The sequence below is a fragment of the Podarcis raffonei genome, chromosome 6 (assembly GCF_027172205.1).
Source record: "Podarcis raffonei isolate rPodRaf1 chromosome 6, rPodRaf1.pri, whole genome shotgun sequence".
Classification (NCBI taxonomy): Eukaryota; Metazoa; Chordata; class Lepidosauria; order Squamata; family Lacertidae; genus Podarcis; species Podarcis raffonei.
The window spans coordinates 48,059,906-48,083,571 of record NC_070607.1 but is presented as its reverse complement, the minus strand read 5'-3'; the positions used below and the strand labels follow the sequence as shown (position 1 = coordinate 48,083,571).

General features: G+C 41.1%; 3 protein-coding genes and 4 non-coding genes across 13 annotated transcripts in view; 1 reads left to right on the top strand and 6 right to left on the bottom strand.

Moving 5' to 3' along the window:
- Positions 1-152: 152 nt before the first annotated feature.
- On the bottom strand, positions 153-285 carry LOC128416760 (small nucleolar RNA SNORA35). Its single transcript, XR_008331282.1, has one exon. It is a non-coding gene; the product is annotated as a small nucleolar RNA SNORA35 (small nucleolar RNA).
- A 1,211-nt stretch (positions 286-1,496) lies between these two features.
- RPS8 (ribosomal protein S8) lies at positions 1,497-6,686 on the bottom strand. The gene is given in 7 exon segments (XM_053392584.1): positions 1,497-1,658; positions 2,291-2,420; positions 3,284-3,459; positions 4,818-4,917; positions 5,825-5,931; positions 6,418-6,580; positions 6,582-6,686. Coding segments are annotated over 7 exon segments (891 nt in total). The 3' UTR covers positions 1,497-1,548.
- Positions 1,906-1,972, bottom strand: LOC128416795 (small nucleolar RNA SNORD38). The gene has a single exon (XR_008331309.1). It is a non-coding gene; the product is annotated as a small nucleolar RNA SNORD38 (small nucleolar RNA).
- On the bottom strand, positions 3,114-3,185 carry LOC128416794 (small nucleolar RNA SNORD38). Its single transcript, XR_008331308.1, has one exon. It is a non-coding gene; the product is annotated as a small nucleolar RNA SNORD38 (small nucleolar RNA).
- LOC128416796 (small nucleolar RNA SNORD46) lies at positions 5,003-5,103 on the bottom strand. The gene has a single exon (XR_008331310.1). It is a non-coding gene; the product is annotated as a small nucleolar RNA SNORD46 (small nucleolar RNA).
- Positions 6,687-6,715: 29 nt separating the features above from the next.
- Positions 6,716-23,666, top strand: part of TMEM69 (transmembrane protein 69) — a 43,259-nt gene continuing 26,308 nt past the window's right edge. Inside the window, exons 1-3 of one of the 4 annotated variants that reach the window (XR_008331084.1) lie at positions 6,716-6,823; positions 13,510-13,652; positions 16,296-16,417. The gene's annotated coding sequence lies outside the window, so the exon portion shown is untranslated. Of the gene's footprint in view, positions 6,824-13,506; positions 13,653-15,466; positions 16,418-23,666 lie in introns of those variants that run through there. The other 3 variants (XR_008331085.1, XM_053392587.1, XM_053392588.1) reach the window with 3 other exon arrangements.
- Positions 9,052-23,666, bottom strand: part of GPBP1L1 (GC-rich promoter binding protein 1 like 1) — a 33,316-nt gene continuing 18,701 nt past the window's right edge. For all 4 annotated transcript variants that reach the window (XM_053392582.1, XM_053392580.1, XM_053392583.1 and 1 more), the window contains exons 4-12: positions 17,458-17,587; positions 16,234-16,514; positions 15,547-15,619; positions 14,247-14,440; positions 13,222-13,362; positions 12,887-13,045; positions 11,675-11,796; positions 10,188-10,290; positions 9,052-9,957 (exon numbers count right to left, since the gene is read on the bottom strand). In XM_053392582.1, the coding sequence (XP_053248557.1) occupies positions 9,808-9,957; positions 10,188-10,290; positions 11,675-11,796; positions 12,887-13,045; positions 13,222-13,362; positions 14,247-14,440; positions 15,547-15,619; positions 16,234-16,514; positions 17,458-17,587 (1,353 nt within the window). In that variant the 3' untranslated portion in view covers positions 9,052-9,807. The remainder of the gene's footprint in view (positions 9,958-10,187; positions 10,291-11,674; positions 11,797-12,886; positions 13,046-13,221; positions 13,363-14,246; positions 14,441-15,546; positions 15,620-16,233; positions 16,515-17,457; positions 17,588-23,666) is intronic.

The window sequence follows — 23,666 nt, the reverse complement described above, 5'->3', positions numbered from 1 at the left end:
GTTATGTGGAAGTCTGGAGATTTGCTATCTGTCCAAACCCATATAAGCAAGCCATTTATTTGTCTGGTATGTTCTTAGAGATCCATGCTCCCATTCATAGAACTGGTCCTTACCCTCTCAAAGTGATGAAAATGTATCTTGTTAGAAGATAGTATTGTTCCCAGCCTTCGAAAGGACCAGACTTTTGGAAAGAGGCCTGGCCCTTCTGCTAGAAGGGAGTTAATCTTGCACTGGAATGAGACCAGAATGTCACGAAGAAGACAATCTAGACACTTAGCAGTGCATCAGTTGTTTTGTCGCTAAATGTAGTAATAATCATGTAAAAAATTCAACTAACAGCTTCCAATTTTGGCAGTTCAACTGCCAACAACAAACGCATTAATAATTTTCTCAGCTTCCATTCATTAATACCCTGTGCACATACCTAATCGTTAGAAATATATGCTATGCATTGGAAGAGGATGAAGGCTCTGAAAATGTGTTATCCATGGGGCCACCAAAAGCAGGATATTTTGAAGTGCACACTACAAAGCTCATGTTGCAAGGGAACTGGGAGAACAAATAGAAGACAACACACCTGTGCTGCTGACATTTATAGCGCCATACTGTATAATGAGAGTTCATCATACCTAAGTATAGAGCTTCAACCCTATTCAGGGAAACTTAACAGTTATTAGCTTTAAGACTTGGGCCATTTAGCAAAGATGTAAATGCAAAGCAAAACTTTGCTGCTGTTATACTACAGAGTACTCAACACACAAATGAAACAACCATGGCAGACTGATGGTCATTAAGTCCTTAGTTACTTATATACTATTCTAAACAAAAGTGAATCCACACCCCCTCAATGCATGTTGGAGGGAGTAGTATTAGTAGGCATGCCTGATGGCATTTGGAGACTACCAATTCTACACCGTGAAGAATCCCGTTCAGCAATCCTGCCTGCCAAAATCACAGCTCTAAGGGTGGCATTTTAGTATAGTGGTAAGGAAAAGCCTGACCCTACCATTACAACAGCATGTGCTTTTTAAGGCGGATGACGCTTCCAAGTCAAACAACTTCCACTCATTTTTTAAAAAAAACTTCCATACAAGCATACTTAGTGTGAATGCACTAGCTCCTAAACAGGAGGAATCAACTGCTCCCTGGGTTTTTAGTATCAATGTAGAACAGCAGCTAAACAAATGTCTGGCCTTAGTATTTTGTCCAAACCCAGGATCCTGGTTAATGTGTCTCCTCCTTAACCACAACGTGTAACCACAGGACAAACATTGGCTTCAGTTCATGGTTGAGGAGGAGAAACCCTAACTAGGATCCCAGGTTTAGAAGACATATTAAGACAAACCTTGCATTAGCTTTCATCCCATAGCACTTAAAAATCCTGGGAGAAAGCTAAGTAGGTGTGAGCTCCTCGTCAGCAACCAACACGTTCACATGGTGACAGTAAGCCATACTCAAGTCTTTGCCTCACTGTCCATAAATAATCACATCAATCATTTATACAAGACTCTGTAGGTATTTATTCAGCACATTAGATACAGTGACTGTTCATTTGCCTTTCCTGGCTTTGATCTTCCTCAGGTAGAATTCTAGTTCCTTGCCTTCCAGAAGGTATCCATCTGCTCGACCACACTGCCCAGGCCGGGAGGCAATACAAGCTGCAAAACAAAATCATATTAGAAATGGGGAAGTATCAAGTAAGAAGAACTGGGCTGCTTTTCCCTGTGTAATGTACTTCTTGCCAGTCTTTCATGCCAGGACATCATTGCTAACCTCTTGAGACAAAGCAATTTAATGCTAATGAACCCATCTTTTTTCCAAATTGGGGTGGGTGGGAGGATCATACCATGTCCCCTCCCCAAGTTGCAAAGTCTAAGGAACCACCAAACCATCCTGATGAAGTCACCTTCAGAATTTGAATTGTCACCACTTGCATTCAGCAGCAGAACTGGACAAAGTTTTCGTCACAAGGCCAACTTCAAAACACCAGGGAACACAATGTTGCCTGCCACTTGAATGACTTTACACATGTGGCAATCGTGGTTGAGAAAACCCTGTAACACTTTTCTAGTAGAGTCTCTCAGCTTTTGCCAACTACTATTCCAAGAGTTGAATGAGCAAATCAGCAATGCAAAGTCAGATTTGCTGAATTAGTACCATAGGGTTTCCTGAAAACCAGAAGGTAATAAAATGCAATTTTATAATAACTATTAAGATAAAACAGCATCCACCCACCACAGCACCTAGGCTACTGGCAAACACAGCACCCTTTCCTGTTTCAGAGTCTCACCAAGTAGCTTCCCTTGCTGGAACTGCTCCTCCAGAAGACTACTGATCTTTGCATTCTTTTTTCTTTCATCATACTTCTTCTGAATTTTCTTTGAACGCTTCTTGTTTAAGATTTCTTCTTCCTCAGGAGTCTGGAACAAGAGCAGAAGCATGTGAATAGAACTGGAGTTCAACTGATAGTCAGTTCCCATAATTTCACCCATTTAATGTCTATGTAATTGGTTTTTGTAACCAACATAGAAGTCTTATTTGGCATTAAGCAGTATATAATTTACTAACAAGTGATTGAAGGAGCTTGAATGAGCTGGTTATGTTTAGCCTGGAAAAGAGGAGATAGCCATCTTCAAGTATTTTAAGGGCTGTCACATGGAGGAGGGAGCATGCTTGTTTTCTCCTGCTCTGGAGGGTAGAACTCAAACCAATGGCTTCAAGTTCCAAGAAAGGAGATTCAGACTAAACATTCAGAAAAACTTTCTGACAGTAAGAGCTGTTCACCAGTGGAGACGTGGACTCTCCTTCCTTGGAGGTTTTTAAACAGAGGTTGGACGGCCATCTGTCATGGATGCTTTAGCTGAGATTTCTGCATTGCAGGGGGTTGGACAACACAACCCTTGGGGTCCCTTCCAACTCTTAAGATTCTATGATCACAATATTGAGGATCTGAGCCTGGCCAAGTGATAAGTAATAGAAAGAGCCAGTACCTGCACTGTGTACATTAAGAATTAATTTAACTTTCTGCATTTTTAATTCAAAACATCTTTACCCATATCAGCAAAGAGATGCTGTAACTGGACAAGAACCAACAATGGAGGGAGGTCAGATGTCTTCTTCAGATTAATGCCAGTCATCACTCTCCGTTCAGAAGCAGAACTGGACAAAGGTATCCTCACCAGAAGACAGAAGAATCCTAAACTCTAGGGCACAGTGGCTGAACACTTAACAATTAAAAAGCACAGGACAACCATCTGCCTCTGCAGGCCCACCTAATACATACCAACTTGGCACCCTTTTTGCGCCCGAGTGGCAAGGCATAGTGGGCTTCATACCACTGTCGGTATGGTGTGCTGTCAATGAGGACAATACAATTTTTGACCAGGGTCTTTGTGCGCACCAATTCATTGTTAGACGCATTGTACACTACGTCAATGATTCTGGTTTTGCGGGTACAGCCTGTAAAGAGAAGAGACCATGTTACAAATTCCAAGAACAAAATACAAATCCATGGCAAAAGAGCCTCTCACGTACATAAAAACCATAGGCCCCGAAATCCCCTTGGAGGTTGAGGTTTGCAGGATCTGTACAGCTTCTGCTTTAAAAATACAGCTATGAAGTTTCTATTACATCTACTTTTAAAACACCCACTTAAAGATCATGAGGAAAATTGGAATTTGTGTACTACAATTTGGAAAGAATTTCCCCAGGCCCTAGGTTAACCAACCCACTCTTTCTGCAAACCTCAACTTTAAAAAAATATAATCTGTTACAGAGCAGCACCATAGGGAAGGTGCATTTTCTGCACTTACTACTATAAGACAAAATAATAGCATAGAAGCAGTCCTAGAAATGTGCACTATTTTCCGATTTCAGTAGAACTTATCCCTTTCTGTGAAAGGCAAATGCTTTACAAACAACTCCATGTCTGTGAATGGGTTGCGTTCTGGGCCTTCACACATTGGCAGAGTGCATATAAGCCCACCCTGCCCCCTTCCAGGTCGGAAACAACCCACGTGTTCCAGGTTCCACGTCAACTGAACATGTGCCTGTACCTTCTGTTTTTAAATTTATGATTATCTTTTGCCTTTGGAAGATAGTTTGGAATACTGGTCATAAACCAATGGTCTACAACCAATTAATGAAAAGGTGTGTTCCAATTGCCCATCTGCACAAAATTTTAATGATCAAGTTCAATATTAAATATGGAATGGTGGAAATACAGAATCTGCAATCAAGTGAATAATCTCCACCAAATTAGAAAAAAATAGTAACAAGATTGTAATCTGACACTTCCATAAAGAAACTTTGGGCAGACTAACCCAAATAGGCACTCCAAGGCAGCAATAAGGAATCACACTCAATGTACACTCAGTATTTGATTTTCGCAGCAGGGGATTTTCTTTGCCTGTTACTGTCTCTGTAGCCACAAAATGTTTAGACCAGGCCTCCTCCCTTCTTGTCCCTTGGCCACAGAATTGAAGTTTTTCAATCCATCTTTAACATCTCACAGCATTAGTCAATGTTTAACAGCATCTGTGATCAAAATCAATTCACACAATAAAATTCTTGGGAAAATACACCTCAAATGTAGTATGTAAACAATTTTATTTCCCCTTTAAATTTACATAACTGCCCTTGAAGCAACAATGCACTCACTCAGGGTAACTATGACACTACCATCACCGAGAGTTTAGGAATTCACCAAAACTCTCTTAAGGTCAAAGTTATCATCACTGTTCTCTTGTTTTAGCTTCCAGGTCACTAGTATGTACAATCCTAGCCAATGCCACACAGAGGAGCCATTTTGCACTTACATTCAGACCCCCAAGAGAAGTTTCCAACATCGAGACGCAGAGCACGGTATTTTTTATTCCCTCCACGTACCCTTACTGTGTGAATTCTCCTAGGGCCAATCTACAACAAAACAGAACAGACTAGGTCAAACCCACACGCGTACACATCACTAAAATCTTCTTACAAATACTCAAACCACATGGCAACATGGTCAGTGTAACTATGACAACCCCTAGCATTGGTGAGTGCAACAATGACCAAAACGGTCTAGCGCCCACCTAAGGTGTAGCTCTCATCACTCCAGTTGCCTCCCATTCCAAATATAATGGTTCAGATCTACTTATTTATGCAACTACTCCAACACACCAGACTTTGGACTTGCATTTAACTCCTCATACTGCACTATAGTCTAAGGGGAAATTCAGATGCAATTTGTGACATGGCACATTTGTGGTGTGCCTCAGTTGCTTGAAGTCAAGCTTCCCACCAAGAGTGCCCCTGTACTTGAATGCACACAAAGGAGATTGGATCCTGGTCCATACATAGAAGTACAAGAAAGGAATCGCTGCATGCTACTCGCAGCCAGAAAAATAAACTGGAGAACAGTTACTACTGGGAAATTCAAGGGCACACTTTTATTAAGTTATAATTTATGAGTTCTACTCTGAAAATAGTCTAATTTTTGCACATTCATGCTGCTTCCAGGTCAAGCACACAAAAATAGATTATTATCTTTTATAACATGAACCTCCTTTATAGCATGAACCTTTGATGACTCTAAACTAGGATAATCCCATACGATCAGCATTTTAAAATGTGCTCTTTCAGGTTACTCAAGAACAAAGAACTCCTGCAACGAATACTGGGGGGGCCCTGAGCAGTGCATGGAGGTCTCAAGTACTCCAAGAAACACATATATGCTTTCTAATTTAAACAGGGATTTTGCAGTCATAAGCTGAGCACCAAAAACACAAAGAGACAGCTAGCTGCACAAATAATTATTCGGTAAAGAGCTACAAACACATACTTTGGTATTGGCAGGGGGTCGTCCCAACTCATACTTCCTCTTCTTGTGGTAGGGCTTTCGCTTCCCCCCGGTCTTGCGGCGCTTGTGCCAGTTGTCCCTGGAGATACCTGAGCGGACAGAACAAAAGCCAAATGGTGAAGAGGATCGCGCGGCACAGAGCAGGGCCTTTTCACCTCAGCCGACTGCACGAGTTCCTTATGCTCAGAGTTACTCAGCTCTCCAAGGTAAAAAATGTCTCCGCACGGCATTCTCGGTGGAAGATGCTTCATCACAGCAACACGGGGCAAAGGAACGCGAAGGGGGCTCTTGGCTCAACGCCAGGGGGAGGCCGCTTCCCGCAGACCCTTCCTCCAGGGTAGGCAGCCAACGCGTCAAAATGGCAAAGGCACGCAGGCCCAGGCACAACCTGCGGCCGAGACGCGGCCCAACCATGAAAGCGGCAGAAAGGACCCAGCGGCCCAAATAGACCCTGCATTGAATCGTGCAAACGCCCCCGTCCCCCATTACTTGAGCTGCATCCCCGCTGGATCGACCACCTGGCCGGATGGGAACGGATGGAAGGACCTCGCCCTCCAGTTTCCCAAGCTACTCACCCATCCTTCTCCGGAGGCGCCGACTGCAAAGAGAAGGCCGCAAAGCACCACGGGGCGGTTTGTTGCCCGTCAAATCTCGCGATGGCTTTTGCGTTATCTCAGCGCGTCCTCTGTGCGTCTGAACGTCATCGAAGTGAGACGCGCCTGCGCGATCGGCGAAGGAATGCGACCGCGGCAAAGACAAGAACCGAAGTGTGTCCGATGGCAGGTGTGCGCGGAGGAGAGCGAGCTATTTGTACCCAGCCATGGATGACCGCTCCACGCCGCATTAGTGCTTCTGTGCTTTGCTACTCTGCGCAGGTCTGTTACTCGCCCCATGCAATCGCGTAGGAAGGTTTCTCCACTTGCAGTAGCTGTAGAAAAGGGAGCTTCTCGCACGTTTTCCGCAGTTCTGCAGCCATGACAGGTAGGCTAAGCCTGCTAATGTTCCCTCTCCTGCATGACCGTTAAAAAGATACACGGCTCTTGTAAAATAATTGTATCTGGTAGTTTAAAAAAATACGCACGTAACGAAAGGAAAAGGCAGATTAACACAAAACGTAGGTGGTATCAACTACGCCTGTCCTTCAGTTTGATATGACATTGGCGACAATGGCATACAGTGAAGGGTTGTAACAGTCTGAGAAAGATGGAAACCAGAACATTTGGAATAGGCTAGTGCTGATCTCAAAAATAGTACTTGAATTAAAAATTAGGATTTCTCAACAAATCTTACTCCAGTCACATTATCCCCCACGACAGGTGCTAAATTAGATACGAAGGAAACATCAGTTACAACTATTATGATAAGGGTATCTTCTATAAATTTGGGCTTTGCATAGGTATGTAAAAAACCCACTGCACCCCATATATACATGCACAGACATACACATTTACACACACATTGAAGACAACGCTTTATACATCTAGTTTATGAAAGCATGTACCACAATAAATCTTTTTTAGACTTTAAGGTGTCAATGCAGGAAAGCCAGTATTTCAGCATAGAATCAGAGTTGGATGGGACCTTGAAGTTCAACTCTTTGCTGATGCAGAAAATCTACAAAATCCCAAATAGGAGACCAAGACTTGGTTAGGAAAAAACCCGATACCCCATTCTAATCCTCCACTGTGCATCAAAACTGACGAGCCAAATTCTTCACAAATATCACCTGTCTTACCAAGCATCGTCATATCCCCAGCTGAGAGTATAGTCATGTCATATCAATACAGCTCTAGGAAAGTTCCAGATTTTACTATGCAATTCTTGCAACCTAGATGAAATTAATTTGAAGAGTTGATAAATGTTTAAGTACATTTGAACCTATATAGCCATCCAACAAGTTCAGCTAAGTTTATTTTTTATTACAGTAGTCCAGAGTCACAATAAATGTTATCCTTTGGTGAGTCAGCATTCTTCTGCTGTTACCTGAACATGTGATTGAGAGTACTTGCAGCAGATGATTTCTGCATATTGGTGAACAGATGATACAGTCTCCTATGCTGGCTGTGTATATATAAGTTGCCTGTAGTATGTTGATTCATAATATATTCCTGCTATTTCTGCAAATTAAATATTTTGGTTGTTCATGTTGAGTCTGATGCAAAGGCCCTCTTAAGATTGCACATTCCTAGTGAGGTTTTGTTGTTGAATAGCAGGTTCCCATGCTGTATAATGCATTGCTTTTAGAAGTGATTTGCCATGTAGCAATGAGAGTGTTGTTCAGGAAGCTTCAAGCCCAAGGAACTGCTGAGCATAAGGAACTAAGTTCTTTGGGTGGAATAATTGTGTCTTTGAATTTTATGAATTGAAGCTGTTTCTAGAGCCTGTGGATTATTATATTTAATTCCCACTTTTCCCCAAGGAACTCAATATAGCTTATGGGGGGGTTATTGGGCTGTTTTGTATTTTGTGATTTTATATTGTAACCACCCCGAGACCTGCAGATACAGGGCAGTATACAAATTAAATAGTGTGTGTGTATACTTGGTTCCCCGCCCCGTTTTATCCTCAGAACAATCCTGTGAGTTAGTCTAGGTTGAGACTGACACAATGAATATCAAATTAAAGTAGGTTTGATTTGAATTCTCTATATTTTCTTCAGTGTATAAACATTAGCATTTCAACTTAGCCTCTCTCCCTCACTTTACACTCAGATGTTAATTTATGTTCAGTTCTGATAATCTCTGCATTGTAATGTAAAAATTGCTCTGCACAGAGAGAAAAAGAAGCACAACTATTCAACTGGTAAGGTAAAGGTAAAGGGACCCCTGACCATTAGGTCCAGTCGTGGCCGACTCTGGGGTTGTGGCACTCATCTCGCTTTATTGGCCGAGGGAGCCGGTGTCCAGCTTCCGGGTCATGTGGCCAGCATGACTAAGCCGCTTCTGGCGAACCAGAGCAGTGCACGGAAACGCCGTTTACCTTCCTGCCGGAGTGGTACCTATTTATCTACTTGCACTTTGGCGTGCTTTCGAACTGCTAGGTTGGCAGGAGCAGGGACCCCTTGCTTAAAAACCAAATCAGGATTTATTCAAGTTACTCAATAATTTTCTTTAAAGCAGGTTCTGTTATATGAAGGCCACAATAACACAAAATAAGGATAGCCAAGTTGCCTTATTTCTATAGTATTTCATGAGAAATGAGACACAGAATTGGCAAACTGATGCAAAATATTTATTCCAAGTTAGTTATCTTTTGTTGCAGTAGTTTTCCCCCTCATACAGACTCAATGTGATAGTCACTTTTTAAAATCTGTAAATAATGTTATCAAAATAATCTTAATCTTTGAAGTCCCACAAAAATTTATATTTTACAATCCACCCTGAATATCAAGGTTGCAAGAACACAAACAATTCCTATATCCAAATATTTTACAGCTGTACCCCCAAAAAAGAAAAAAAAACCAAACACGCCTGGTTAAGTGATGAAGCTCCCCGAGCCGCCAAAAAACAAAATAAAAAAGTTCCATGTTATTAGCATTAATTTAACACAATTAGAACTTCCATAGCCATTTTGTCATTGACAATGATTGTTTTAGCACATTATTGCCGCACAGCATTTTGCTATGTGGACGGCAGTATGAGAAGCATGTGGCTGCCCAACTCAGTCCCTTACATCCTGCTGCTGATGAGACTGAAAGTATGCCTTGCACCAGAAGGCCATGAGTCACCCATCTGCATGGACTGGTCTCTATGAAGCATAGAAGGGCAAAACCAAAAATAAGCCAATAGCTTTCTTCTTTGGGATATAATTCTTTCCCTTGTGCATGAAGTTTTCAACAATAAAAAGAAACTGAACAGACTTGAGACAGAATAAACTCTGCTTCATTTGAACCCCAAACATTTATGTGCTGAACTACAAACTGAGTTTGCTGGGTTGTTTTGTACTGTGGGTTTTTGTGCCTATTTTCAGGCATCATCGTCTGAAGTTTCACTGCTACTTGTTTCTGTATCCGACTCCTCAAACTCTGTCTTAAAAGTGCTTCTCCAGTGGGAGAATAGTTGACTGTTGCCACGGCCTTGAAGAAATCCATTCTTCCTAAAGCCGTTTCTTCTTAGCTGCAGGAAAGAAAGGAAAATGAATTCATATTCTTTCCCCCTTTTCCATTCAGACAGAGCTCAAAGCAGAGTACACTCTAATACTATGTACATATAAAACAAAGTCTATATAGGCTTGTCAACATGCAAAAAAATAACTGAGTAGACGCTTTTGCAGTCATCATCTCACAGGTTTTATGAAATAAATCTAGGAAACGACCGATAATATTAAGCACAGAAGCTAAACATACCTGCTCTGACTTTATTTGGAACTCTTTGAGCTCATCCTCTGTGAGGGGAAGGCAATTCTCATCATTTTCAGGGTACTCTTGCCACCCCATTGCTTTCAATAACCTAGCAATTTAAAGGTGATGGGGTGGGTTGAGAAAGAGAGGTTGGATTAACAATGGAAGAAAGACCCACCCCCACATCACAATGCATACAAAATTGACACGTTTTCTATAGATACTCACCACTGATTTTTACATGAATAGCCTAGTTAAGTTCTATTTAACAAGCATTGTTAACAATGTTTGTTAAATAATGTTAAATAATTGTTAACAATTATTTAACAAGCATTCTTCAGCTGCTAAGGAACATGGGGTAACTTTATGAAGAAGGACCTAGGTAATGAAAGTAAATGATGTGGTTATGAGGGGCTGTGGAATGAAAAAGGAATAAGGCAGGAATGGGGAGCTTTTTTGTGACAGGCCCACTCCCTGAGGGTTAATGTGAGAAAGAACTGGACCAGTGATGGCTGGAGCTAAAAGCCAAGTGGATGGGCTTGCCGCCTTCTCCCTCTCAGGTTATAACTGAGTAGAATACACCTCTTGTATTCTTTATTCATTAGTAAGAAAGCAACTATTCTTGAGGAATAGTTTTTTGTGTATGCACGCTGATATGCATGTATTAGGTGCTTGTCAGCATGTCAAAATCTGAGGGGTGATTTGACTGAAAAATAGAAAGTCCTTTATAAGCAAAATAATTGTGTCATCTGCCTCTTCCAGAGCAAACAGGAGAAAATTTCTCTTCCCCAACTCACTCTACCTTGTAGCAGCAACATCACTGCCTACAGGGACTCTGTGACAAATGATGGCAAATACACCTTGCTCCCTACTCCTATTTTGAAACATAGAACTGTAGAGTTGGAAGTTATCCTAAGGGTTATCTAGTCCAACTCCCTGCAATGCAGGAATCACAACTAAAGCATCCCTAACAGATAAGGAGCCATTGCTCCTATGCCTGCTTTGAGGGAGCAGCACTGCAGCATCAGAGGTTGAGCAGTTACTGGGTCACGGTTTATGCAGGCCTGATCTAGCCGTGACATTAAGTGTCTACTGTTGTGTTCAAACAGCTGGGGTAGTGTCAGAATGATTTATTCCACAAAAACATTCTGGTCTTATGTGTGATAGATAGCTGTTAGGGAGTCACCCTTGCCATCACCTTTCAAATCATATGCCTCTGTGCAAAGTGTATAGTATATACTCTTTGTATATGAGTACCCAGTGCAGGATAGCAAAATGTATATGAGTACCCAGTGCAGGATAGCAAAATGGCACACTACGCTGCAAGAACAGCATGATCAAACAATAGAAGCAAAAACTGACAATATATTGTGGTTGGTGAGAGAACTTTAAGAAGTTTCAGGTTCTACTTTTACTTCTGACTCTTATTCCACTAATTTATCTACAACGCTGGTAGAAAAAGATGTTCCTTAGCAGCCTGTCTTCCCTCTCACCTGTGTTCTGCTTCTAATGAGTGAGAAAGGTTCTCCCCTTCTTCTAAAGGCAGAGAAAGACCATTTTGGTGACAATTCTCTTCCCAGTTTTCCTTTGGTTCGGGTGTGCTGCCATCCTCCATCTGGCAAGGGAGAAAAAAATAAGTCAAATTGCCTGGTGAAGGCTGCTGAGCCAGGTAGGCCTTGTATATCACAAAAGGCCTACCTAGGCCTTTAGATCATAGCATCAAACAACCACTCTTGTACTATCATCTATCCAATCAAAACCACACTTGCTATGGAATAAGCCCAGCAAGACTTCAAAACATGCACAAATTGCTCTGTAAGGAGTTTACTTTTGGAAAAATAATCAATATATACCCAGCCTTCCTGACCATAATTAATGCTAACAAATTACATTGTAAAAATATTCTTTTTTTCAAGATCCCTCTATCTAGAAGCTGTAGTTTCTAGAATGTTAAGCAAGTCCTACTAATAAGAACACAATCCAGCAAAGTAAAAACACATGTGCAACAGGGTGCTGTGTGTGCAATTTTCGAGGCTTGATGAATCCTACAATCAGGATTGTGAATGAGTTCCCAACAAATAACTTAACCATGTATTCTGCACACATTGGATCTGGTCCCACAGACATCTGACAAAATACTTAGTTATAACCTTATTGTAACCAATAAGGTCTTTTGCTTCCAAGGTCAGTAGCCAGTACTCTTTAATACCTCTATCACCCTTTATTTCCCAAAAGTAAAAAGATTTTAAAAGCTTTCAATTACCTTAATGTGCTAGTCCAGCACAATTATTTGGGGAGTGGGGGAATGAAACTGTCTATACTGTTTTGTGTTATGCACTTTACATTTCTAAAAATTAAATACAGCTTTGTTTTATTTGTTGAAAGAACTAGTATATATAGATTAAAAATGAATTTCTGCAGGGGTTATTTTCTAAATGGATATACTGTGCATGAAGAGGACACATATTTTGTTTATGCGAAAACTCACTCCTTTAACTATCTTTTATCACCTATCTGCACAAGTCAAAGAACAGAACCAAAATTCAAATTCCTATAAAAAGTAGCTGATTACCAGACAAGTCAAGCACTTAGAATAGTTGGGAAATACCAGCTCTGCCATACTTTTAACACAGCATTTCATTTCACACTCAAAAATCCCTATCGTTTTAATACTCTAGAAAGAAAAACCGGAGCTGCACCCTTACATCCTCCAATTTGTTGCTCTCATGGCGCTCTGGCAACTCCCCATTCCGGTCATCCTTCAAGGCCTTCAAGAACTCACTCTTCTTATCTGTGGTGCGGCGCATCAGCTTTGTCAAGCGAGAGGAGTTTATTTCAATGGGAGGGGTGATGCTGGAAGGACTCTGTAGAGAGAATAAAAGTGCTGCAAATCTTCCAGAGTTTACTTTTTACCAGAGGGATCCTGTCCTCCCTACCTCATTTCTATTTGTGTCATTTAAGCTGGGTGATCATAAGTGTATGTTCACTCATGTTCAAATACTTTCAAATCCAGTTTTTTAATTCAACCTTTCAAGCTTACCTCTTTGGAAGAGGTGAGAACAGAGCCACTGGCCAGTATAGCAGGTTTGGTTACAGACACTGGACTTGTAAAAGCAGAATCACGGCTGGAGGAGAGCGAGCCTGGTTTATGTTCACTTCTGTTAGCTTTCCATTGGCTTGGCTACCATGAGAAGAGAACAAATACAGTAGCATTAGGGAGCGAGAAACTGCATAAAAGCAACATCAATAATTAATCTAGTAACTTAATTTTTTATCTTGCTTAAAACTAGACAGTCACCTTGATTACTATTTATATTTTTGTCAGCAGGCTGAAAAAACTGGCACCAGCCCCATCATGGATCCAGGAAAAGGAGAAGGAAAAGAAAAGTGGTCAGAGTAATGTAGAAAGATTCCCATCCCCATTTTTACTTGTGACGGGCTTTGGCAGGCCTTGCTTATTCCTACAAAGAGGTGAGAAGGTGCAACAGTGGGCAATTAGAATTCCCCTGAATGTGTGCAAATAGAGGGGGCTGCATTTAGCCTACAAGACACATGTTGTGCATGGTGATTATATGGTAACACCCTGTGTAAAACATTTAAACTGGAGAGGAAACACTAAGAGTTGAAGACAGGGAATATAAAAGTAGAAGCCAGGAACAGCTGGGGAGAAAGCATGCAGAACTGGAGTAACGAGGGAACCTGGCACATGTCCCTAAGTCACAAGTAAATAGAGATTGTTGAGAGCTTAATACAAATGTTCCTGTGTCTACTGGTTGTCATAATGCAGCCCTTCTCAGCAAAGGAGAGAGGGCACACCCTCACATTGGGGAGCGGGAAGAAAAGAGAAAAGGAGGGAAGTGCATATAGAACACTAACTCAAGATAACCAGTTTTTTAAAGAAAACTTAACCTTCAACAGGAACCCCTTATTTCCATTTACATTCTAATAGTATTGTACAGGCTTAGTACAGCACAATTTAATATTTCCCTTAGGTTAGTCAACAGAATGTTAAAACTTCCCCTGCAGTGGTACCTTTGCCTTTTATCTGAGTGAACCTATGCATACCTTGGAAGGGGGTGTTGCAGGCTTGGGAACCAGATTTTTGTAGACGCTTGGGACAATGGTAGTTGCCTTGTTGCCATTTGAAAGCTGAGGCCCTGGTGACGTAAATGCAGCTGAGAAGGCAGCAGCAGGATCTTCTTTTGAAACCTTTTTGATGACCAGCATCTTGGTAGGTTGCTTGGCACTAGGAGGGTTTTCTAGTAAAAGGGGTGGGGAAGAGAAACACACCAAATTTTCATTAAAAATGCAGTTCATCCGTAGTTCAAATGGGAATGGATGGTTTTATAGACGCTACTTGTTACAGGAAGGCAGAAACTTTTCTACAAGTTCACTTTTTTCTCAGCCCAGTTATTTTAGCACCTGCTCAAACAGGAAATATTTGGTGACAGCTCATCATATAGGACAGGATCTGAGAAGGACTAGTCTGGAAATGTAGTTAACAAATAGATTTATTTTAGATTTTCAACCAAGATGGATATTAAGTTCAAATAAAGCCCAATTCTAAAGGACAGTGCTTTATATAATTGCAATCTGATGAAACAAGTTATATTCACTATATTTCCTTGAGAGTCTTTGGAGGGAACAAACTTGGACCAGTAGGAATTATCAGTTGTGCATATTGTTACAAGCTCATCTTTACGCCCAATATAGTTTAGATGAGTACTAAGATGCAAGTAGCTATGCTTAGCTTAGGCCTCTCACAAAATGTCTTGACTTTCAATTAGTATGTTCCATTCTGGCTATATGTCTGTAACCAGTGGTATGCATAGGCCCTAACAATCTTAAGGACTACTTTGGATGTTACATGGCTGAACATTGGTACAGTAGATGTGTGATTAATGGTTAGTAGATGACATGGGCTGCTTTGGGCATTAAAAAGGATCCATAACTCATTGAATCAAGTCCTTCCTTTACTATGTAGCTTCTTAAGGCTCAGGGCTCAAGCATCACTCTCTTGCTTGTGCCATGTGTCTGGTGGTTTGGAGGAGGGATGGAAACACAGCACTTTCCACATAGCTGAAACGAATTGGAGAAGTGCTCTAGATGCTGAATGGGCAGAATTTAAATGTCTAGGATGCTGAATGTCAAATATGATGGGGGTGGGGGGGGAGAAAAGAAGAGAACACAGGCATTTCTTGGTGAGACCCAAGGACTCTACAACTCTACCACTAAATATCCAAGGCATCTTTGAAAATACTAAGATTCAGCTCAATCCGCTTCAGAATTCTTGGGATTGAAAATGGAAAGACAGTTTATATCTTTTACTAAGATGATGGCTGTTCGATGATGCCTCAATACCTACCCCAAACACCAGATGGAGTCCCAACTGGTTTACTCTGGCTGTTCTGTTTTCCAGCTTCTGGATTCAATGATGGCTAGAAAACAAAAAGAAAAACATATGTCTTACTATGATACAAAATTTTATTAACTCTATTTTCAAGTTACTTAGCTAGGACTAAGTTTTAAAAACGTAATAATTGTATTTAAATTCAACATTATTCTCTCACAGTTTATATACCAACATCTTGACAATGTTCCTTTGCTGTTGTACTTAATTACTCTGTAAACCAGTGTGAGCAAATAGCAAGTTTATTAAAGAACTAGGTTGGAGATACAAATAGGTTTAAGTGAAGCAAGTGTACTGCATGAAAAGAACATTTAATTTTTTTATATAGTCTAAACATGGAATAATCAGTATGTCTGATCAGAATCTAGCCTTAGGGAAAGCTGTGAGTTAGAAGGAGGAAGAAACTAAAATGATACTGGTTGCCCAACTGGCACGTGGGAGGAACTTCCCATCTATATCCAAAGAAAGGAGTTTTCCTATGAACATGTAAGTGGACACATGTTCTGGATACATCTCTGGGACAGAGCATTCACACATTATGCAGTTTGGGGAAACACAGAGACGCATGAAAGCATAGAAGAAATCAGTGCTTGTAAAAAATCAGCAGGAAACCTTGTTGAAAACACAGTACTGTACACTTACAAAGTCTTCCTCCTCAAATTGCAGTTTCTCCTTTTCTTCCTTTTCCTCCCTCGTCTCAGCAGGTGGCTTTTCCTGAAAGGCTGAACCCTTTCGGGAGTGGAAATTGCCATTCCAGTGGCGATGGGATCCAGTTCCTCCTCCTCCTCTTTGATTCATGCCATCATGGCCTCGTGAAGAACCATACCAGCCAGGCTGATTGCCAGCTAGCCCAACATGAACTCCTTTAGAAGCACCAGAGTCCACAGAATCATGACGGTGCAGGGAAGGCTGATGCCAGCAGTCTGCATGAGAGGAAGATTGTTGTATGAATAAAAAGTCAGTACCTAAAATATCTGCCATAGTACAGATCTCTAATGAAGCCAGCGTGCAGCAACAATGCACTTTGTCAGGGGTTGGGAACCTCTGGTGCAGGAGCCAATTTGGACCTACAATGCACCCCAGCTACTTCTGGCAAATCACACCTATCTATTCCCCCCCCCCCCAATGCCACATGCAGCCATTGAAGTGGCTTCAAAGGAACAATTGGAAGCAAGCTCATCATTGTTCCCTTGCTGAAGCAGGGCACACTCTAACCATCCGTCAGTTGATTTTTATGGAAACAAATGCTCAAAAGGGGGGGAAATTCTTCACTTTAGCAGGGCAGTCAGTGCAAACACCATAGCAATCCTGGAGCAAACCTCTTTGATGGCATACTGGGAGTGCTCTTTCATAGAGGCACATCACCTCATTGTGATATTGGGTGATTGACAGATGGGAGACCCTGCCCAAATTTGGCCTGCAAAGTGTAGGGCAGAAACAGATTTGGCCCACCTGGGGGAAAAGTCCCCCATCCCTGCTCTATGTCAGTTCAGAATATCACCCTTACTACTCCAACCAGATCTTGAGTTTACAGCCTTTATTATGAAGCCCAAGTGAACAATATACCCTAACCATTCTACCATACAAGCAATGACATTATAGTCTTCTATCACAGCTGACTTTTGCTTAAGTATGCCAACAGACTCCTAGCACATCATGAAAAATCAGAATACCACCTACGGAGTGGCTCACAGTTTACTCTCTCATAGGAAACAATTGTTACAAAGTCCTGGGTAAGTTGAAAACCTCCACACTTTTATCTCAGACAATCAGGTTTTTCAAGCATTTAAATGTTTGCAGCACCTAAGTGAGTAATAAAACCTAAGACCAGTGTGTACAAGTTCTAGTATGAGCCCTTTTATATACCTCCTGCAGTTCTGAGGGGACCATTATTAAAAAAGCCATCAGAAGAGTTGTGGCGTCTCCGGCTTACTCCAAATCGGCCCTCTCCCCGAGGAAGATGCTCTCCATGCTTCTCAAGAGTGGTTCCAGGGGCCTATTAAGGAAAAAAATAATAATCAAAACATGCAAAGGCTCTGGAATTATGAGCTCCGCATGAGTTTTCAGGAGTTTATCAACAGTTTCCTACTTTGTTCAAAAGTGATATTCCAGTGACCACCAGAAACAACCAACAAAGCTATATTTGGTATATATGTACCAGCTTCAGCCACACATTTGCAACTGTGTAGAATCTGTTCCTTCCTTGATGCCTTTTAAATACACTGTGACAGCAAGTTATCTTGCTATTATTTCAGGATAACAGATTGATCAACTGTCAAACAGTTTGGTCAGGGCGCAGCCCGACTCCCTCCTTTGGCAATCTTTACAGAACTTTAGTATGGTTGCCATCAATTTTGATCTTAATTAATTTTTATAATGTTTTTAGAATGATGCACTATTTTAGTGTTGTTAGCTGAGCCCGGCTTCAGCTGGGGAGGGCGGGATATAAATAAATTATCTATTATTATTATTATTATTATTATTATTATTATTTAGGACCTATATTGGAAAATGGCATTTAGAGTCTTCATTTATAAGAAGCCACTGAAAGTGCACATTGAGTGCATTATAATAGTTCTATGCATTATGATAATCCAATCTGGATATTGTCATTAATTATTGCTACCAGGTCTGTCCTAACCAGGAACGGGAACTGCTGGTGCACCTATCAAAACTAGCAAAAAAGCACTTCTGGCTATAGCTGCTACTGGGCACACAGGAGCAATGCCACACCCCCATGCTGCACATTTGAATCTTAAGGGTAAAGACAACCCTATCCAAATTATATATATACTCTTACAAGGGGCTCCCAGTAGCCTGGCTTCCAGGACAACACCAGCTTAGCTTCAGTCATATTGTAGCATTTGTTGTTCCCAGAACATCCACTTTGTCCCTCAGGGCACATATTTGCCCACATATTAATTAACGATTTTGTGTGTTACTGTAATGGTAAATGTTTGGATTTTCTCTGTGCATGACTTTGAGAGACTGGCTGTTCCAAACCAGGGGTAGAGAACCTTTTTCAACCTGAGGTCTACATTCCCTGGGAACCTTCAAGGGGATGCATGCCAGTGGTGGGTGGGGCCAGAGGCAAAAGTGCATGTATCAATTAATGTAACTAAAATAGGCTACATTGCAGCTACGCAAAACACAAGAGTTTAAGCCAACCCTTCGCAATAAAGCAAAAAACAGTTTGAAGAGGGCACTGGTTACATTTATGTTTTGCAGCTTTTTCCATGTCATGACAACACATCATTAGTGACACATTGTCCAAAAATGCAATTTGTATGTTAGTTTTTTTAATGCAAGCATTAGTTTGACAAATGGGCTATCAGCTCTGGTAGCAATGTCCTACCATTTTATTGCTGATGCACTTTTAATGCGGGCTCAATATGGCCAATATAACTTAACTATTTTACAAAGCCATGTATGCATTTTAGGCAACCTGGTCATAACTTGTCTAAATGTTATTGAAGAGGACTTCCGGAGGCGGCGCAAAACCGTGATGGCGGACCTCTTCGAGTTCTGAAGAGGGGCACCGCAGAAAAGGGTTGCTCGCGACGGCGCAGCGGCAACCCATCAAGATAAACCACGGGCAGAGTGAGTCCGTGGCCGTGGGACCCGGCGGGCACCTGGAGCGACCCCGAAATCACGAAAGGAACCCCGTAAGGGGCTCCGGAGTGAAGGAGGGGGAGCGGTGCTGTGGGTTCATCGCTCTTTCTGCGGAGGCGAAGCCGCGCGGCTGTCACGGATGAGCGCTGACCTTTCTTCCAAGAAACATCGGGCTGAAACATCAAACCCGTGAGTAAGGACTTAAGACTTTACAAATTAAATCGGAAAATTTGGCTAAAAACGGGAGACGAGAAAGAGGAAGTCCGTCTTCCGACACTGCTTTCAAGATCAAAGCAGACGGTCTAAAGAGCGGAAAGCGCTGTGAACAGGGAAGCTTTGAAGCTTTAAATCGGGACTTTCGTGCACATTTGAATTTCACTTTTAAAGAATAAATACAGCATAAAATTGACCTGGAGCGGACACCCCAAGGGCAAGGGAAGACTCTAACCCCAAATTCCCGGGTGGCCGGGTAAAGTTGTTTAAACTGCGGAACTGTTGCAAGTTTCCAGATACTTTTGTAACTTTTGAGCTCATCTAGCTGAAGTGGATACAATTGCAGGCACCTTGCTGGAACTTTGTTATATGTTGAAAAGGGCTCTGCAGGACTTTCTTTTTTTAGCGTGCTGGAACTAATTTGCTTTTAAAATTGTTTTTAAAGTTGGAACAAAGAGACTTTAATTGTGGAAAGTTACCTTCTTCTTACTAAAACTTTGGTGGCACTCCCCCTAGAGGACATTGGGAATACAGAGGCCTGGGAAAGTTTTTTTTGTTTACCTTCTCTCAATAGACTGTTTTTAATTCTGGACTTGCCTTTCCCATGGGATTACAACACTTGACCTTGAACGTTGACTGATGAGTGGCACAGGAAAGACAAGAGCAGCCAAAGCTAAGGAAGCTAAGGAGAAAGAGAAAGCAAAAAAGCAAGCACAGCTTTTGCAAACAACTTTAACTCAGGGACGTAGATTATCAGTTCCAGCTGTGCTTGCGACACAAAAAGTAGAAACCGAAAAGCCTGAAAAATCTGAAGAGGAAGATATGGCAGCAGGAGGAGCGGAGGCAGTACTGAAACAAGTTTTGGAACAACTGTCAGCAATAAATCAAAAAATTGATAATCAATCAACAAAAATTGACCAAGCAACATCCTCGATTCAGAAATTGACAGATCAGGTTTCCCAACATACTCAAGCAATTGAAAAATTGCAAGGAGCAACAGAAGAGAATCGTAAACTGGCAGGGGAAGCCGTTCAAATTGCAACATCAGCTAAAAAAGAAGTCGAGGAAGTTAAAGCGGAAGTCAAGCCTCTTCATAAACAGATAGGGGACCAACAAACCTATCTCTCGTTGGTGGAATTGAAAAATCGCGAGACCAACCTTAGACTAAGGGCAGTCCCAGAAATTGAACAAGAAGATTTGAAAGGACTTTTGACAACAGAGTTTACAAAGTTCTGGGACTTAAAAGAAGAAATTGATTTTAAAATTGTATCGGCTTTTCGGTTGGGAAGATTAGTAAGAAAAGATAGATCCAGAGATTGCCTAATAGCTTTGAGATCAAGGGAGGAGAGAGACAAAATACTAGGCCTACACTTCAAAAACTCAATTGTGATACAAGAGAAAAGGGTGGAAATTTATCGAGATATTCCTAAACAGTTATTGGACTTGAGAGCCACCTACTCAGATTTGGCTAAGTTACTGAGACTCAACATAATTCCTTATAGGTGGGAGTTCCCACAAGGGCTATCATTCACTTACAAACAGAAGAAGGTTAAAATAAGATCACCAGAGGACTTACAAAAGTTCCAGCACGACCACGGAGAAGACCTCCAAAAAGAAGCAGCAGCTAATTGGCCTATACCCAACCCAGGTGGAGCAATACCTGCACCTTCGGAACCAGAAGAGAAAGAAGATACACCGCTCTAGGTGTAGCAGAATAGTTCAGGATGTCTCTGCGGCTACTCAGTTGGAATATAAATGGCGGAAATTCCCCGGAGAAAAGAAGGAAGTTATTTTACATATTGAAGAAAGAACAATTGGACATTATTTGCCTACAAGAAACCCATGTGACCAGGCTCCACAGGAAGGTTTTGGTAAATAAAAGATTAGGCCAAGAATTTATTTCGTCTGACAAAGTAAAGAAAAGAGGAGTGGTGATCTATGCTAAGGAGAGCCTGATACCTAAATTTCTATTTAAGGATGAACAAGGAAGAATTTTGGCAATTGAAATTCAAACCCAAGGAGAAAAAATATTGATATTAGGAATTTATGCCCCAAATGACGGGAAATCAGAATTTTTCAAGAAGCTGCATGAGACGTTGCTGGACTATCTGGACTATGCTAACATCATAATGATGGGAGATATGAATGGAGTGGTGTCTACACATATGGATAAGTCTTACAACCAAAACTTAACATCTGATGGCAGACTGCCCAAAACTTTTTTCGAACTGACTGACAATCTGGATTTGATCGACATATGGAGGACAAAGAACCCCCTAGGTAAAGAAGGAACTTTTTTCTCTGAGGCCCACCTGTCTTGGTCAAGGATCGACCAAATCTGGACCTCCAGGGGGCTGGCACCCAAGACTAAAAAGGTGGAAATCTGCCCAAAAACATGCTCCGACCACAATGCCTTGAAAATAGAACTTAGATTAACTCAACCCGGTTCCTTCAGATGGAGAATGAATGACACACTACTAAGAGATCAAGAGATTGTGAAAAAGGCCCAAAAAACATTAAAGGACTATTTTGAGATAAATCTGAATACTACAGTTGAAAAAAGAACGATCTGGGACGCAAGTAAAGCTGTTATGAGAGGGTTTCTGATACAACAGAATTCAATCAAGAAAAAACTCTGGAACGGAAAGAAGGACAAAATATTGGAGAAAATACACCAAGGAGAAAAAAAACTGAGAACCAAACCAAAGTCCAAGGAGGTGCTGAGAGAAATTAAATTCCACCAAGCAGAATACTCAAAATTGATCAATCAGGAGATTGAATGGAAAATAAAACAGATGAAGCAAAGATCTTTTGAATCAGCAAATAAATGTGGAAAGCTGCTAGCTTGGCAGCTGAAAAAAAGACAAAAGCTAAACACGATAACAAATCTAGAGATTGATGGAAGGACTGTACAGAAACCAGAAGAAATTAGGAGGTGCTTCCACAGATACTTCAAAGAACTGTATGCACAGGGGCCCCAGAAAGAATCAGAGATAGATCAATTTTTAAAGATAAATGGACTATCAAAAATAACTCAAGATAAAAGATCAATCTTGAACTCTATAATAACCACACAGGAAATTGAAGGTGCCATTCAGAATATGCAACTAGGCAAATCTCCAGGCCCGGATGGACTTACCTCCAAATATTACAAGGTTCTGAAGGACTATTTGATACAACCTTTGTTGGAGGTATGTAACCAGATTATGGATGGGAAGAGGGCACCAGAAACGTGGAAAGAAGCCTTCATCACATTGATACCTAAGTCAGAATCTGAAAAGACTCAGCTTAAAAACTACCGTCCCATTTCACTCCTAAATGTGGATTACAAAATATTTGCAGACATTTTGGCAAATAGACTTAAAAAAGTCTTAAATGAAGTAATTCATAAAGACCAAGCTGGCTTTCTCCCTGGTAGACATTTATATGAGAACACTAGAAACATCATTGACATTTTAGAACTTTTGCAGACTAACAGGAACATAAGGGCGGTGTTAATCTTTATTGATGCGGAGAAAGCATTTGACAATATATCTTGGATGTTTATGAAGAAGAACTTGGAGGGGATGGGAGTGGGACGGGGGTTTGAGAATGGATTATATGCAATCTATTCAGAACAAAAAGCTAAATTAATAGTGAACAATGTGGTGACGGAGGAATTCAAAATTGAAAAAGGGACACGACAAGGGTGCCCTCTATCCCCTCTGTTATTTATTTCAGTCCTGGAGGTGCTATTGAATATGATCAGAGAGGACCGGTTGGTACAAGGGATAGAGGTCGGAGTGAAACAATATAAACTGAAAGCTTTTGCAGATGATCTAGTTTTGACACTGCAGGAGCCAGAATCCAGTACAAAAAGAGTTCTCGAACTTATATCTGAATTTGGTCGGGTGGCGGGATTTAGGTTGAATAAACAAAAAACTAAGGTTCTGACCAAAAATTTAACAATTACAGAAACAGAGGGGTTTCAGAGAGAAACAGAACTGAATGTGGTTAAAAAAGTGAAATACCTTGGGATCTATTTGTCCTCGAAGAATTTGAATTTATTTAAGGATAATTATGAGAAATGTTGGTTGGAAGTTAAAAAGGATTTAGAAATTTGGTCAAGATTGAAACTTTCCTTGTTGGGAAGAATTGCAGCTATAAAAATGAATGTGTTGCCGAAAATGTTATTTTTGTTTCAAACCTTACAGATCGTGGACAGAGTGGATTGCTTTGGAAAATGGCAGAAGGATATATCTAGATTTATC